The sequence below is a fragment of the Rhinolophus sinicus genome, linkage group LG16 (genome assembly GCF_036562045.2).
Source record: "Rhinolophus sinicus isolate RSC01 linkage group LG16, ASM3656204v1, whole genome shotgun sequence".
NCBI classification, from domain to species: domain Eukaryota; kingdom Metazoa; phylum Chordata; class Mammalia; order Chiroptera; family Rhinolophidae; genus Rhinolophus; species Rhinolophus sinicus.
In genome coordinates, this window is record NC_133765.1 from 28,685,925 (window position 1) to 28,702,601 (window position 16,677).

The window sequence follows — 16,677 nt, forward strand, 5'->3', positions numbered from 1 at the left end:
CTAGGGAGCACTCCGGGTGGGCCTGGCCCCAGGCTGAGGTCTCTACATCAAGCAATTCCTTCGTTCCTCCTCATAGCACCCTGTTTTCCCGATAAGGAAACCGAGGCTCACAGAGGTGCAGTTACTCAGCCCAGCTCACACAGCTAGCAAGCAACAAAGCCGGGACTTGACTCCGAGCCCATGCTCTACTGACTATGTAGATGGCACTGTTGGCCACAGTGCACTTGGCCACAAGCCATCAAATGTCTTGAGAACATCAGAATATTTTCTCAGAGTCCAAAAGGGAAACTGAGGTCCTGAGGTACCATCCCCTGCAGAACTGACCTAGACCGGCCAATGACAGCATTGATTCCAGGTCTGCTGCCTTAGAGGGTCTCCTCTTTGATGCATTGGACATGCCTCATAGCTTTGAATCACTCTGGCGGTGATTTTCCGCTAAGAAATTGCATCCAACCGTGTTGCCTTCACACCGCCTCTCAGTGCAACTGTTCCTGCTCACCTTGACCATTGGAATGCAAGTGACTTCCTCGCTCCCACTTTCCCTGGGTAGGGGAGACAGGTCCTATTTCTAGAGTTATGACTCTTGTATTACACCCTCTTTCCATCAGAGTCCCTGCCATCTTATCACGTGGACACCCAGCTCCTTATTCTGGGGAAGAACTATGGAATAAGCCCCCACACCCACCCCAAATTGTGTGTAACCCGGCAGGGCTCCTCACCGTCTTTCACTCAACAAATATTTATGGAGCATCTCTTCTGCCTCAGAGACCGTCCTCAGAACTGGGGACCCACTGATGAACCTCTGCCATGATGCAGTCAGATGATAGGCAAGAAATGAATACTAAACAAAAAGACACAAGCAGTCCTTTTAATGATACATGCTAGGAAGGAAATAGGACAGTGATTTGGAGAGAAGTGGCTTAGGGCGGACTAGAACATTAGATTAGAGGGTCATGGAATGCCTCTCCGAAGACGCAACGTTTATACTGAGGCCGGAAGGTACGAACCATGTGAAATCCAGAGAAGGGTATGCCTGGCGGAGGGTGCAGCAGGAACAAAAGCCCTGGGGCAGGAAGGAGTTTGGGCTGTTCAAGGAACTGCAAGCAGGCCTGTGGGCTTTGAGTGTAGTGAGTAGAGGGACAGTAGTCGTCCGTGCGTTAGGGCATGTGACAGGGGTCATCAACCCTCCTGCCACCATGCTCTCTCCCTGTCCCTGCCACCATCTGCTCCTTGTATCATTTTCCTATGGCTTCTGTAGCAAATTATCACAAGCTTGGTGGCTTAAAACACACATTTATTCTCTCACATTTCTGTAGGTCTTAAGTCTGGAGGCTTTAGAGAATAATTTGTTCCCTTGCCTTTTCCAGCTTCTAGAGCCTCATCCCTTGCCTTTGTTGGCTTGTGGCCCCTTCGTCCATCTTCAAAGCCATCAGTGTAGCATCTTGCTTCTACCGTCACGTGGCCTGCGTCTTTTGTCACCAAATCTCCCTGTTTCCTTCTTATGAGGACACTTGTGATGGTAGATAGGGCCCATCCAGATAATCCAGGATAATCTCACCATTTTCATGATTCTTAACTTAATCACACCCCCCAAAGACCCCTTTTCCATGTAAGGTCACATATATGGATTTCAGGGTTAGGACCTGATGTCTTCGGGCCATTACTCAGCCTACCACATTCATCCAACCAGCCCCATTGAGCAGTCGTGTGGCCAGGCCCTGGGCTGACCAACAGCAGTTCCCGCCACCATCACCATGAGGTCTTCCTGGACTGGGTTCAGTGACCTTGCTTCTAGTCCCCACCCTTTGCCACTCACCAGGGACATATTTTAGGAAACCCCCTTGACGTCTCTGGGCCTTAGTTTCCCCATCTGTAAAACTAGTAGGATGTGGACCAATGAACATTCTTTTCAGAACAACCATTCAGGGCAACTGAGCAGTACCCCTCCCATCAAGCCACACCTGGAAGATTTCCTTCTCCATTCGACCTTTCCAGAGCATCACCCCAGGAGGAGGGACTGAAGTGGGTCAGAGGTCACACACCGGGAGCTGAAGGTCACACAGCCCAGCTCCCCCAGAAGGTTTACTTGGCCTGCAGACTTTTCTGAAACATTTGTGGCAACATAGAAAAATCAAGAGATCTCACATTAAAACTGCGTGCCAGCCTCTTCAAAGAAAATATCCGAAGAGCTGTTAGCATGAGGTCCACATCCTGGTGAGACAACCAGTCTTGGGAATGGGGCGGGGGTTCTCGGGGGCGGTCCAGTTCCCCAGGGTCCAAACTGAGACCGGTCCACCCACCCCCAGCCCCGCAGACACTGGAGGTTTAGCATCCTGCCCAGTTTTTTGTGATGTGACTCATTAGTCATGACTGTTCCTAAGCGCAGGAATCCTAAGCTACAGCATTCCCCATAGATTCTGACTCTCCAGAGCATACCTTTCTCCCCCCAGAGCGCTTTTCTAAGAGAAATATCTGCAGAGACCCGAGTCTCGGTTTCCACGGTCCCCAAGTCTCTTCTTGCTTTCACTCAGCTCCCGGCCGGCATCAGCGACCAGGTGGAGGCAGAAACCAAAGGCTATTGGAGTGTGGAGGGCATGAAGGGGGTGTTGGAGAGAGTGTGTTATCTGCCGAGAGATGTGGGATGGGCTTCCTGCCAGGACCAGCTGCTCCTCAGCGGCCTCCTTGCCTGGTTGGGCCTGAGCAGGCGGCCCCCACCTACCGGCTGTGCCCCGCACACAGGCCTGGCCCAGCTGCTCCTCTCCCTGGCTCCTCAGGTTGGTCAGTCGTCAGCACTGGGGTGACCAATACTTCCACAAACTTTCTGTGGAGTCAGGCCCAGGACCCCAGTCCTCCCTGCAGGAGAGGTCAGAGGGTCCAGGCTCCCAGGAAGGATGTGGCAAGGGTTCTCAGAAGGTTTAGAGATGCTAGACCAGCTCTTGGCTTGGGTGTGATCGCCCAGCTGGCAAAGTGGAAGGAAAAGTTTAGTCCTTGCCAGAAAGCATAGAAAAGGCTCACCAAGTGGGAGACAGCAACCCACACCTGGTCTAATGGGGGGAGAGCAGAGCGGGAACTGATAGGAATGGGCTGGAGGGACGAAGGGAGATAGGGAGGGTGACATTTCTAACCAGGAGGAAGCCCGTTGGGGCCCAGAGCACTCCTGGGGAGATGGGTCTTCCAGGGTGTCAGTGTACCATGTGGACAGCTGCTGACCATGCAGATTCCAGGTCCCCACTGACACCCACTACTTTAGACTCTCCAGGGGTAGCTCAGGCAAATTTTAACAAGCCCCTCAGTTGAATCAGATGTACCCTAAAGTTTGAGAATCACCAACTGTGTCAACATCATGGCTCTGGGGACACTGGGCCACCCAGAATGCCAAGTCCACTAGAGGACGGCCTTTCTGGGGGTGGGGGGTAAGGACACCTTAGAGGAGGTGGGAGCCACTTAGTGAAGGCAGGTTCCTTGATCCCATCTGGGAACAAGGGACAACTAGGAAACAAATCCTCCTAGGTCCTTGGGTGGGACAGAGCAAGGATGGGAGGAGCTAGGAAGCATGAGGTCAGGGGCCTCAGCCACTTCTAAGTCATGTTTCTCTATAGGGAGGAGGACATTTTGCCTCCTTCCCAAGTGGACATTGGGTAACACCTGGAGACGTTTTTGGTTGGCACAGCTGGTGAGGGATGGAAAGGTGGATGTTATTGGCATCTAGTGAGTAGAGACAAGGGATGCTGCTAAATATCCCACAATACACAGGGCTGTGTCCACTAGAAAGAACTGTCCAGCCCCCAATAGCGATAGTTCCAGGCTGAGAAACAGATCTAAACTGAGAAAACTCCAGGCGGCTACGTGAGACCAGGGCTCAAGAGTGCCGGTCAAGGAGAGTTACCATCCAGGCTTCTCAGAAATCAAGACAGACCCCACCCACTTCCATCTACGAGCTCCCCATATACTTATTTAAATGGAAAAACAATACATCAGAGTTACCAACATTGCTTTTTAACCAAGAAATGCATTCCACATCCTCTACCTCATTTGGAGAAAGCATCCAGTATCTAAATTTGAAATTCTTCACAAGTGTGAGGTCCAAGCAAATGGCTCTCCCCTCCCCTGCCCACCCAATAAGCCCGGTTCTCAGTGATTCTCAGCCAGGAGAACAGCAAGACGGAGACACCTGACTTTCAAGCTTCCTCCACTGCTCACTGGCTGCGTGACCTTTGACAAGTTATCTAATCTCGCTGAGCTTCAACTTCCTTACCTGTCAATGATGGTAACCATAATGCATGTTTAATTAGTGTGGGCTTTGTGCTAGGCCTTTTCTGTGCATGACCTCATTTAATCCCCAGGAGAGGTGGGGCATGGAGTGGGTTTTGAAGGATGAGTAGGAGTTAGCTCTCAGCAGACAGAAGATGAAAGGGCAAATCTAAATGTAGGAGTGGACACAGTGAGTTCCTCAGGAAGAGGGGAGAGTGGATATGAGGGCTGAGAATAATGGGAGGTGGCAGTTTGGAAGGGAAGCAGAGAATTCCCAAATCTTGGGGCTCCATGAACAAGACGTGACAGCTCAGAAAGGGTCTGGGTGCAGACATCTCTGCCTGTGACCTAAAGCCACAGGAAAGATGCCCCTTTCTCAGCTAGGAGCCATCTATCGCTTCATGTCCCAGTCTTCAGAGATATTAAGACTTAAAACGCCACTGTCCAGTACTATAGCCACTATTTAAATTGAATTACAGTTAAACAAAATTAAACATTCAGTTCCTCACCGACAGGAACCACATTTCAAGTACTCAATTGCCACATGGGCCTAGTGGTTATAACACTGCACAGCGCAGAGGTAGAATGTTTCCACCGTGCCAGGAAGTTCTGCCAGACCACACTGGATTAAAGGAATCTTGATGGTTTTGCGCAGACCGAGCATTTCCCCCCCTCTGTTTCTGTCTGTTCATCCCATAAGCAACTTAGTAGTAATGCTGACAGCAGGTACCACACCACTAAGTGCTATGTCATTTCATTTAACCATTGCAGCACACCCTGTGAACTACGTATTTCATTATTAACCCTATTTTAGAGCTGAATAAACTGAGATTTAGAATGGTTAAGTATCCAGAATATCCAAAGTTTCACAGCTTATAACTGGTGAAGCCAAGTTTGGCTTTGAACCCAATTTCACCCAATCCATAGCCCATGTTTTTAACCAGCAGGTTGCACTGTCCATACAAGTCCATCAAGCAGGTCCCAGGATGAGCAAATTCGTGGCAATAAGCCAGATATTTCCCTCAGACCTGCTTACCACTGACAGACTGGGGGTTGCGAATCCACCTAAATCGACTTCTAATTATGCCCCGGGGTGAATGGAAACAAAACAGCCCACCCTGCAACGTTCCCTGTGGTGCCATATTAAAAAATATTCTTCCCTGCTCATCACACAGGACTCTTAAATAAGGTTGTGTTGACAAAACACTTCAAATGCATTATTTAAACAAAGTTATTAAAGGCTTTTAAAAAAAAGGATAATGATAAAAGCAAGCTCTCCCTGCAGATTCCCACAAGACAAGCCGTGTGAGTCATTTCAGAGTTGCCTAGGTAATTGTACCCTGTAATTTTTGTAAACTGGCCTCATTTGGGTGAGAGATGTTGGATTACTTGCTCTTTAGCCTCTGGTTTAGTGTGAGCATCCTGACTCGCTTTTCTGTTTGAAAAAAAGAAGGATCTGAGCTGAGCATCCATCAGACCTAGTTTCAAACCCCAGCCCCACCATGTACTTACTGTGGGACCTTGGGAAACTTACATAACCTCTCTGGGCTCAGTTTTTGCATCTGTACAATTGGGCTTTTAATGTCTCCATTGAGATGAAATGACATAATGTCTGTGCAAGTGCCTGGTATGTTACAGATGCTCAATGTTAACCTCTTCCCTTCTCTGCTGAATCCCCATTTATGGTCATGGGATATAGAATCGGGGGTTTCAGAGCTGACAGGGAGCTGCGTGACATTTAGAGCAGGCCTCTCAATAGACAATTCCTCTGTTTCTCACCATGGAGGTGAACCATTGACTTGGGATCCACTCCCGGTATATTTTGGTGACATTTTAAAGAGAGTAAAGCAGTAGGTCTCCTCTGACAATTGCAGACCTCCCCAAGCAGAAGAGCAAAAGTGACGTGAGCCACCAGGAGTATGTGAAACACAGCAAGGAGGGGGATGGCTGGACCCGAGTGAGCAACTGAAGTGGCCACTCAGGGCCGGGCACTCATTTGGTCCCTGGCTTCTGATTCTTCCCCAATGACTGTCAGCACCAGGTTGGGGGTCAGGGGAAATTCTCGAGCCAGGACCAGGAGTCCCCAAAGCTGGGAACATAGAACAGAGGGCTAGACAAGGGCCAGCCTGGATGCCTGGCACCAAAGCCAAAATGGGCCACAGCACAAGCCGCAGTGCCCAAAGTTGGGGAACAGACAGATGCCATCGTCAGAGCAAACCTGGGTAGGAGGGTTAAAAAGAGGCAGGGGGTCAGGAAGCAGGAGGGCAGCTCTCAGAGGGCAGGAGAACAGAGGTGAGGCAGGGCTGAGCAAGAGATCTGGATTTTAATGCAAAGTCAGTCCCACCTCAGCCATGACTTCTCTCCCTCTCAGAGAGAGGATGGCCAGGCTGTGGAATGACGCTGAGATAGCCCCCTCCTGAACCTATTCGAGTTCAAACGCTGGAAGCGAGGGACGCTTCGTGGTTAAGAAGTCAGGCGCTACAGTCAGGAACAAGCCTGGGTTTGAACCGAGCTCCACCATCACCAGTGATATGTCTTAGGCTAGTGATTGAACCCTCTGAGCCTCAGTTTCCTCATCTGGTGATGGTTGGGAGGATGGTGACAGTGGAAATGCTGCTGCTGCTGATGGTGATGATGGAGGAGGATGGTGGTACTGGTGACGATGATGGTGACGACGATGATGACAGTGATGGTGGCAGTGGGGATGCTGATGGTTGTGCTGAGGAAGGGAAGTTGGATGGTGTTTCCTATGACGGTGATAATGGTGAGGACCATGAGAATGATGGTGGTGATGGCCGTGGCAATGATCACGAGAGCCTCCACTGCGGAATGCGTGTGACGCGTAGGCTGGAATATGTGACTCTGAGCAACCTCGCTTCTGCCATCCGTCAAATGGTGTTTAATAGTCATACCTCCTAGGGTTATCACAAAGATTAAATGAACTAAAACGTATGTCAAGTGTTTAACAACATAGCACGTGCTTAAGCAATGCTAGCTATCTTTCTTAATAGTATTGTTTTTGTTGCCATGTTCCCATTATTTTCAGACTCGTTCCTGTTTATCCTGGGCTAGTGTCATTAGTCTTTGTTATCAACGCCTTACTTAGCCAGCGTTGGAATGACTTACACCCTGGCTCACAGGACTGGTTTCCTTCCCCATCCCTCCTGCCTCCTACTTCTTACACCATGAAGTCTGATGGCCATTACCTTGTCCATGGGTTTTGCTAGGAGAGGGGCCTCCTGTGTCCCTAGATCTATGAAAATGCATGTCGTGGCCATCCTGAAACGATGTCCACAGTGACGGGTGTGGGCCAGCCCTCAGTGCCAGCTTGGATGAGCCCACCTTTGTGTTTGACAATGGGCCTACCTTCCCACCTGTTGCTGACGACCCTCCGAAGCAGCAGGCTGGGCATCCAAAGCTCACTGGCTCCACGTAGAATCGTGTGGGTGAGTGGTGGAGGTTGTGAACTGACTCAGGATTTCCAGACGAGGGCCACCAGCTGGTCCCTCCTGATGCCACACTATCCTCACCTCCCCTCGCCTTACCTTTCAGAGAGCTGGATGGCAAGTCACACAAACCTCTGCCCCTCGGCGTGGAGAATGACCGCGTCTTCAATGACCTGTGGGGGAAGGGCAACATGCCCGTGGTACTCAACAACCCATATTCAGAGAAGGAGCAGGTAAGTGGGTGGTGCCACCTGGGGGGATGGGGTGGGGAGCTGAGGCCACGAACGTCTATCCTGGGATATGGATTTTGGCTTTGGTTTCTTTTATTTGCTCTGTGAGCCTGCCGTTTTTCAAATTTTAATTCTGTTTCTGCGTTAAAGTCACTCACATGGCTCTGAATTTAAAAGATATAAAATATACATGATGAAAATTTATTTCTCTCCCCTTATCCCAGGCACACAGTCTCCCTCTCCATGGTTTTGGTCGTACTTTCAGCAATCCTTTATGCATAGGCAAATACACACACACACGTTATTTTTGCACAAATGAGAGCACATTATACATATTGTTTTGCACCTTGCTTTGTCACTTATCAACATATCTTGGAGATTAGTCCTGATTAGTAGGTAAAAAGAGTCCTGGTTCTTTTTTACAGTTGCGTCCTTTTCCATGGCATGGCTCTGCCACATTCATTGAGCTGGTCCTCCACAATGGATGCTTAGGTCATTGCCACTGTTTTGCTATGACATCGCTACAATGAATGACGTTGTATAAATACCTAATTTGACACATGGGCAGGCTTATCCATAGAAGAAATTCCTCAAAGTGGAATCGTTGGATCAAAGGTCATATTCACTTGTGATTTGGGCTGAAATTGAAAAATTGCTCAGCATAAAGACTGTACCAATCCTACCGGCTCAGTAGGCACCTGATTATTTCTCCAGCTCCATGTGTTGTCACACTTTTCAGCCTTTGCCCATTTGCCACGATGTATTTTGGCAGCTGAGCAGATATCGTTCCTAAGAGTGGCTAGATTTGGCTAGAGAATAGCAGTGCCTTTTTCTCACCTGCCCAGGGAGCCAATGGACGAAGCCAAAATGACCCTAGTGAAGCATGTGAATTTCCCACCCCTCCTCTGTGTTGCAATGAGGTACTGGTGGACTGACCAGTGGGAGGTCCCAGCAGGGAGATGGTCCAGGTCACTCAGCAGGTCATCTTCTTCCTTCCCTCTCCCTGCCCCAAGCCCTGGATGGCATAGGCCAGGGTGCCAAGCTTTTTCTTGTGGTGCATAATCTATGGCGCCTTTCACCACCAGCTCATCTAAACAATGACTCAAAGACTCTTTCCATAGCTTCCCAGGGGACAGTGAGACATTGCAAAGCCTCAGTGGGGAGTGCTTTCCTTAGCTGTTGATGGCTAGCCAGAAAGATAAGAACATGAGAGATTCTGCAATAGGTCAGACCCATGCTCCCCCTAACTAAGGACTCTACCTCTCGCAGTGACATCTGGGAATGTTTGGAGGTTCCTATTATGCTTTCTCAAAAATCAAGTTCGCACTGTGAACATGACGGGACCATTATCCCTTAATGATTAAGTGAACAAATAAAAGCAAATATTTTCTTTCTCAGTGGAAAATAAAAAGGTGTTGCCATAATGCAAATCCTCCCAAGACAAAGAACAGAAAGAGGCAGCCTCAGGCCAGATCCAGGCTGTAAACATGATTTGTTACGTCTGCACTGTCTCGTCTTAAGAGACAATTTATATTTGTGCTTTGAATTTATTGCCAATATTTCAAACATTTTATATAAATATCATATTGACAACTTCAAAAATGTGGACAAATCTGACCACATTGAGCTTATATTCTTATGGGGTGATAATCTCTTGGACTGGGTAGAAGCTGCCCCCTCTAGACAGGACATGGGCTCTCTAGTTTGCCATTATCCCCTCCACTTCCTATTGTGTCCTTCTCATTAAGTTAGGGTGCGAGTTAAATCTGTATGTATCCATGTCTTTATTGTAAATGGCGGGTAGCGGTCGACCGAGAGGTTTGTATATTTTAGGAAAGAAGAAAATGATTTCATGTTTTGTGAAAATGAAGAATAGTCTTCTGTGTTCAATATGCAGCCAACTGTTCTGTCTTGAAATTACCCAGCCTGCTTTGCCGATTTACCTTCCCGACCTGCCCCCACTAGGTGTCAGAGTTTGTAATTGCTGGTCTGGAGTAACCCCTGAGATGTGGGGTATAGGGAAGCAGAGGCGGCCTTGACCCCACCAGAAAGACCCCAAGCATTCTGCTGAAATCTGAGCAATACCAGGACTGTGGTTATTTCTTTCACGCTGTCCGCCTCTGTTAGACAGTGACAGCTTGAAAAACATGACCTTGAACTTCAAGCGTGAGGAGTGGGGCTCAATAGTGGGAACAGGGCAGGCGTGAGAATAGGATCCCTGGCGCCGTTGCAGGATATCATGGTGAAGTGATCTGTGTCTGAGCTGGCTGCTGTTGTAACAGTACCATTGACTGGGTGGCTTATAAACAACATAACTGTGTTTCTCACAGTTCTGGAAGCTGGGAAGTCCAAGATCAAGGTGCCAGCAGATCTAATGTCTGGAGCAGCCTGCTTCCTGGTTCATAGACAGTGGTCTTCTCGCTGTGTTCTCACGTGGCAGAAGGGGAGACGGGGCTCTCTGGGGTCTCTTCTTGTAAGGTCACGAATCCCATTCATGAGGGCTCCTCCTTCATGGCCTAACCACCTCCCAAAGGCCTCACCTCCTAACACCATCGCATTGGGGATTAGGTTCCAACATATGAATTTTGGGGGGAGACAAACCTTCATTCTGTAGCAATCAGGGAGAGGTGGTAAGAACTTGTCTTGGGGCCTTCTCTAAAATGACGGTTCCATGTCCTTGGAGTAGGAGGAAGGGTTCTGGAGAAAGGGGGAAAGCCTGAGACTTTCTAAGGTTAAGACTGCCACATCGCTTTAGACTTGGCGCTCCTGGAAGCAAGACACATAGGCCAGCAGTGCTTGGCATTTACGTTCACCCCTTTATCATCGTCAAATTCTCAGTGTAGTCCCAAGCCAAAGAAAGTGCAAAACCACTGGCCTGAGAGGTCACACTGGGTACGTTGTCTGAGATGCAGCTTCCCAAATGCCCCTCCAGATAGAGCTGAAAGGAGCAGAGCCCCAAGCACTCAGTTGTATTTGTGTCCCAGAGCTGATGATGCAGCCCGGTTTACCTTCTGCTAAGATATCTCCATGGACATGGGGGTCAGAAATGTTTCAATTAAACAAAATAACAACACAGTGTTCTTTCCGACCTGAAAGACCAGCTCCTATGCTTGCCTCCCCTCTACCTGCTCAGAGCCACTTTTACCTGGAGCTCCTGGAATCAGCTTCCTTCCTCCCAGTTGTAACCCACATTTGCTGCTTTTTTAAAGCATCCATTGGGAGGGGAGTGGGTAGCATTGTTAATAACACAAAGAGAGACCCAGCTACTACCTGCTTTCCTGAGTCAGGAAGACAGGAGGGGCCAGACAAGCAGCAGAATCTGCATTTTCTTCAAAGACTGGGCAAAAGGCAACAGAGCCCAAGTGAAGCAGGGCAGATGCAGGCTAGACATAAGAAGGAACTTCCTGACTCTGGAGACTGACTATAAGCTCTTTGAAGGAATGGTGAGGTCTGTCCCACCCTCCTAGATGCTCTCGTTAGTCCAAATCCAAGGAAAATCAACCATCGAGGTAAATAAATCTCAGAAGGCTGATATGTTAATCTTTATCTAGTGGTCATTTCTCTTGCCAAATAGTCTGGGTCAGCAGTGGGTAGGGCTGGTGAAACTCAAGTCCCTGGTCACTAGAACAGAGTGTGTGAGTGACTGTGACATTCATCTTTAACATCCCCTTGCAAACTGTATCTGGCCTGGGCTGGTACATAGAATGAATCAGTTTGCCCGTCACCATTCACCCAATACCTGCCATGTGCATAGCTCAAACATTGTCCTCCCTGCTCTTGAGAACTTCACAGATGAATGTGGGAAACAGACATGGATACAGTGTAATTAATCCTAACATAGAGAGGGACCTAACATGCTATGGGAACATAAATACCTCAGCAGGTATCAGGAAAGGTTTACCCAAGGAGGTGACATTTGGCTTGGGTTTTGAAGATTATGTAGGAGTTTGCCTGGAAGAAAGTAGGAAATGGCGTTATAACAAAAGGGACAGCTGTGGCTGATAAACTGCATTTTTTTTCTTGCTAAGGATCATTATTAGATCCCTGAAGTTGTCTTGAGTACTAATACCATCTGAGAGACATACTGAGTTTTGACATCATTCATAATAATCCTCTGAAGTGAAAATGCCACCCTGAATAAATGCCACGAGAAACTCCTCTTTGTCCATTCTCCCTGTAAAACTTGAGGATTTGAATCAAGCCCTCTCACCTTCCCTTCTTATTAAGCATGTTTCCCTTGCCTGCCTGATGTGCTTTCCTGAGGGGTAAGGAGTGGAACTGTGCTCTGCTTGTCTGTTTTCAGATGCTAATTAAGCATCATTCTAATCCGTAGTGGATGGGAAGGGGTCTCAGGCCTGGGGAAGGTGAGATTTCCATTTGGGGTTCTCCCCTCTTATTCAGCCTGCTGCCCCTCTCCAGCCTCTTGCTGACAAAGGCTATCAGGTAGTCAGAGAGATGACTTCTATTGAAATCCCCCTCCCCACCCCCACCACCTCATCAGGAGCCTGGCACTTCCTCACCCCTGGGGACATAGGGCTTCTGGCTGCTTTCCAAATGTCAAAATCTATTGAGAAGCTTTTCTCTCCTTCCAGGTAAGTGTCAGCCTCACCCCAGCCTCTCTGGAGAGCTCCAAATTATGAGGCAAGTCGAGAATGCTTGTGGGTCCCCAATCTTCAGAGGATCAGAGGCCACCAGGGCCCCTCTCAATGTGAGCACACACCCCAAGCTGGTACTGGCTTTGCTGAAAACCAAAAAGGGGGCGACCAGACTGAGCCGCGCTGTATCCAGCCCTGGCTCTCAGGGAGAACCCAGCATGCCACAGGGAAACCTAAGTGAACTCAGACTTCCTGAGAAGTAATGATGTCCGGATAAACAACGGTAACACTGATAACGGGGATGTGGCCATTCTAACCCTCTGACTCACTCACCCACAGCCCTGGGCCAAGCACTCAGCTCTGAGGTCAGCCCACGTTCCAGCCTCTTCCCACTGGTGACTTTGGTCAGATGGCTAATTAGGATCTCTGCTGTGCCTTCCCTTCCTAACAGGGATGAAATAGGCTCGTGGAGGTGTGGGGAGGATGAAATGAGGTAATGTATGCGATGATAGCATCCCCTGTCACAATCGTCGCTAATGTTCCTTGAGCCATGTCAGGCACAGCGCTAAGCACTCGAGGTCCTCGGTCTCATTGAATCCCGAGCCCAACCCAATGAAGTACTATTCCTGTCCCCATTTTACAGAGGAATAAACTGAGGCACAGAGGGTTTAGTAGCTTCATGAAGGTCACATGACTTGTTAGTGGGGGAGATGGGACTTGAACTGCAGCCCCAGAGCCCACTCTACAGAGCCTGGCACAGAACAAGTGCTCCGCAAATGTGTATTTTTTATTATTGTTGTGATGGTGGTTGTTATCATTTGGCTATTATTATATTGCTAATTTAGGTAGTACATTGCTGATTTAGATATGGCCATATTATCAATTATTATATTGCTAATGTGAGGCAGATCGGGCAAGAAGCCCTATTCCTATTTTACAGATGGTACCCTTGTGGCCCAGAAAGGGAAGTGAGCACCCCCTGAATCTCGGTGACAGACCTGCACTCTGTTCCTTTATGACCACATCATCATCCTTGCTGCTCACTCAAATCAATGTGCCATGTGCTATGTGTGCCTCCCGGAGGCCAGGCTCTAGCGATACACAGAGGGGAAAGCAGTAAGGCCTGGAGTGGAAAGGTAGGAACTTTGAGGTCCTAGATTCCATGCCCAGCCCTGGTGCCTGTTAACTTGGTGACTTCACCTCTGAGAGCCTCTGTTTCCACATCCGAAAAATGGGTTACCGTGAGGATTCAGTGAACCAGTGGACATGCACAGACCTAGCCCAGGTCAGGCACAAAGTAGGCATTTACTAAACGTTACTCAAAATGAAATGAAATTGAATGTGATCCCTGCCCTTGGGGCATTCACAGCCAAAGCAGCATCTTTTCATTAAATATTTGCCTTGACCTCCAGAAACTTCCAAGCCAAGAGACAAACAAAGACACACACACAGCAGTTATCACAACGCGATAGCTGGGGTTTTGCAGAATCATGCACAGACATTCCCCACCTGGCTGGCTCTAGCACATTCCGTTGGCTCCGTTCAGGTTGACATCTTGGAGTGCCTGTTGATAACACCCTCCCCTCAGCCTCTTAGAAGCACTTGAGAAACCTGTGTTTTGAGATTCATTTCTCTCGGTGGGAAGCTCTCCCCAATCCCAAGCTACAAATTGCTATTAAACTCATTTTTGCCCCCCTTATCTTGATGACTAGAGTTAAACAACCAGGTTGGGTGTTCCCCAAAGCATCTGTAGTCCCCTCCCCTTTCTCAGACATTCAGTATTCCTGGGGGCCCTCAACCAGGGGACAAAGGACCCTCAACAAAGCTGTTCTCCAGGAATTTATATTGAACAGAGTCTCCCTCGGGCCCCAGGGGCAGCAGAATCCAAATCTTGGTGACATTCCACTTCCCTCCACCCAAGCCATTACCTGGGTCTTTACAGGTGACGTCACCATGAGATTGGTCTTCTGTATCCTGTTGTCCTAGGTGGTCAGAGCCAGGGCGGAGCCAAGAAATGGAGCCTGGATTATCAGGTGTTTGGGTTCAGCCCTGCGGGAATTTCCACTTATTTTGCTCACTGTTTATTTTGCTAGTGAATATATTCAATGCAAGCTGGCCCAACTGTTGTCCGAATGGCACAATGACATTCTGGGTCAGGATTCAGTGACATCACTCTGCATGTTCATTCATTGCCTCAAACCACATTCAAGTTCTTTTCCCAGATGGGCCAAGTTGGGTCAAAGTCATTGTTTTCCTCTTCTCTTTGCAAACCAATATCAGTGACCAAAGCCCCCTCCAACAGAGATTCTCAGAGGTCAATAGAGACCCAACCCACTTCCATTTTCTGACGGTCGTAGGATATTTTAAAAGGCAAATAGGCTAAAACATAATCACAAATCTTGTGCATTTTAAATATTTACGTTTAGCAAGTTAATGCTTTTAATAAACACACACACACAGTTCAATGCAATATAATGGGGGCAGACCATAAGATTATTACAGGATTTATTCTAAAACTAATTCCTAGCGCACATACACAGTCTGGGCTGGGAGTGGGACCAGGTTTCAAGTTGTCTAATAATGTCTGGTTCTCTTGAGACATCATTGCGACTGTAAGCTTAAGCTCCTTTGGAGACAACATCAATCTAACTTCATCTGTGGACCCAAACTGTGATGGAGCTAACTTCTGAGCACCCCTTCTCTTAATCTTCCTCTACTGACTGAATCAGTGGAAAAAGGGAGGGAGAAGAGGGAGAGAGAGAGAGAGAGAGAGAGAGAGAATAAGCGATTTCAAGCTTCCCTGGAGTTATTATAAAGAATGAATCACTTTAGAAACACCGCTTTGAATACACTACAAGGAAATTATACTCCGAGGTACTAAACACAGTTGATTAAGTTTTATAAGGAGCAATTTTTTCATTGCACGGATGGGTGCGTACCTGCTGGTTTGCAGGTCTGTGGTCCTGGTCCAGGGTTGAACTTGCTGCCCTGAAGAGGTGGTGCCCACAGGTTGGAACAGTGCTGCCGGGAACGGCAGCTAAGGGCACGGTGTGTGGCATCTGGCCCCCGGTATGAATGACCTGCTGCCCGGCTCCGCCTCAGTGCACTGCCCTCCTTTTAGGACAAGCCAAGCGGGGCAGGTGGCTGCAAGCTTCTAATGGAGGAGCTGTGGTTGGTGCCAGCCGTGAAAGAATAAGAAACTACTTGCTTTGTACAAGTATGGGCCTTAGCTCCTGGATTCATTTCCTAAAGCACCACAAACTGGGGGGCTTAAAGAACAGACATTGATTGTCTCCCAGTTTTGGAGGCCAGATGTCTGGGATGAAGGTGTCGGCAGGGTTGGTGCCTTCTGAGGGCCATGAGGGAAGGGTCTGCTCCAGGCCCCTCTGATTGGCTTTTACTCATAGATGGCTAGTTTCATGCTCACATGGCATTCTCACTAGATGCATGTCTGTCTCCAAATTTCCCCTTTTTATGAGTCACCAATGCTGTTGGATGACGGCCCACCCTAATGACCTCACTTTAACTTAATGACCTTAAAAACACTCCAACTAAGGTCATACCTGAGGTACTGGGGATTAGGACGTCAACATGGGAATTTGGGAGGGACACACTTCAACCCATGACAGTTCCTGAGATGTTCTGTCTCACAGGTGCCCCCCTCCCTGCTGTCATGCTCTTGCCCCGGTTTCTGCGAGGCTCCTGGTGGTGACAGCCTCTACCTGGGGACGGGCAGGGTGCTTGGCTTCTCTTTTTAGATCTCCCAGATGCTGAAGGATGGTGTCGGTCTTCCTGCCTTAAAATCCTCCCTCCCTCCACCTTCCCCTCCCTCCTGCTCCTTATTTTTCCCAACGTCTGCGACAGGCTCCCACCTACTCAGACTGGAGGCTTCTGCGTCAGTGTCAACTTTATCCTTTTCCTTCCCGTTCTCTCACACCGCAAAGCGCTCGTCCTGCTTCCTGCAGCACGATCTCCCTCTCCTCCCTCCCTGCCCTTTGCTACGACAGCTGTATTTTCCACCCTCGTGGCCTCTCACCTACCTTGTTGCAGGACCCCCCCAGGGCTCTCTGCCTTCACCCTCTCCGGCCCCACACACTGCAGTCTTGCCGTCACCTATTTCCCAAAAGTCAGCTTTGATAAGATCACCCCCTCAGT

At 48.7% G+C, this 16,677-nt stretch overlaps 1 protein-coding gene across 7 annotated transcripts in view; it reads left to right on the forward strand.

Annotated features, from left to right (window-relative positions):
* The window catches only part of NOS1 (nitric oxide synthase 1), a 156,183-nt gene that overhangs the window by 85,336 nt on the left and 54,170 nt on the right, over positions 1-16,677 (forward strand). For all 7 annotated transcript variants that reach the window (XM_074321125.1, XM_074321123.1, XM_074321122.1 and 4 more), the window contains exon 3: positions 7,804-7,930. In XM_074321125.1, coding sequence (XP_074177226.1) covers positions 7,804-7,930 — 127 coding nt within the window. The remainder of the gene's footprint in view (positions 1-7,803; positions 7,931-16,677) is intronic.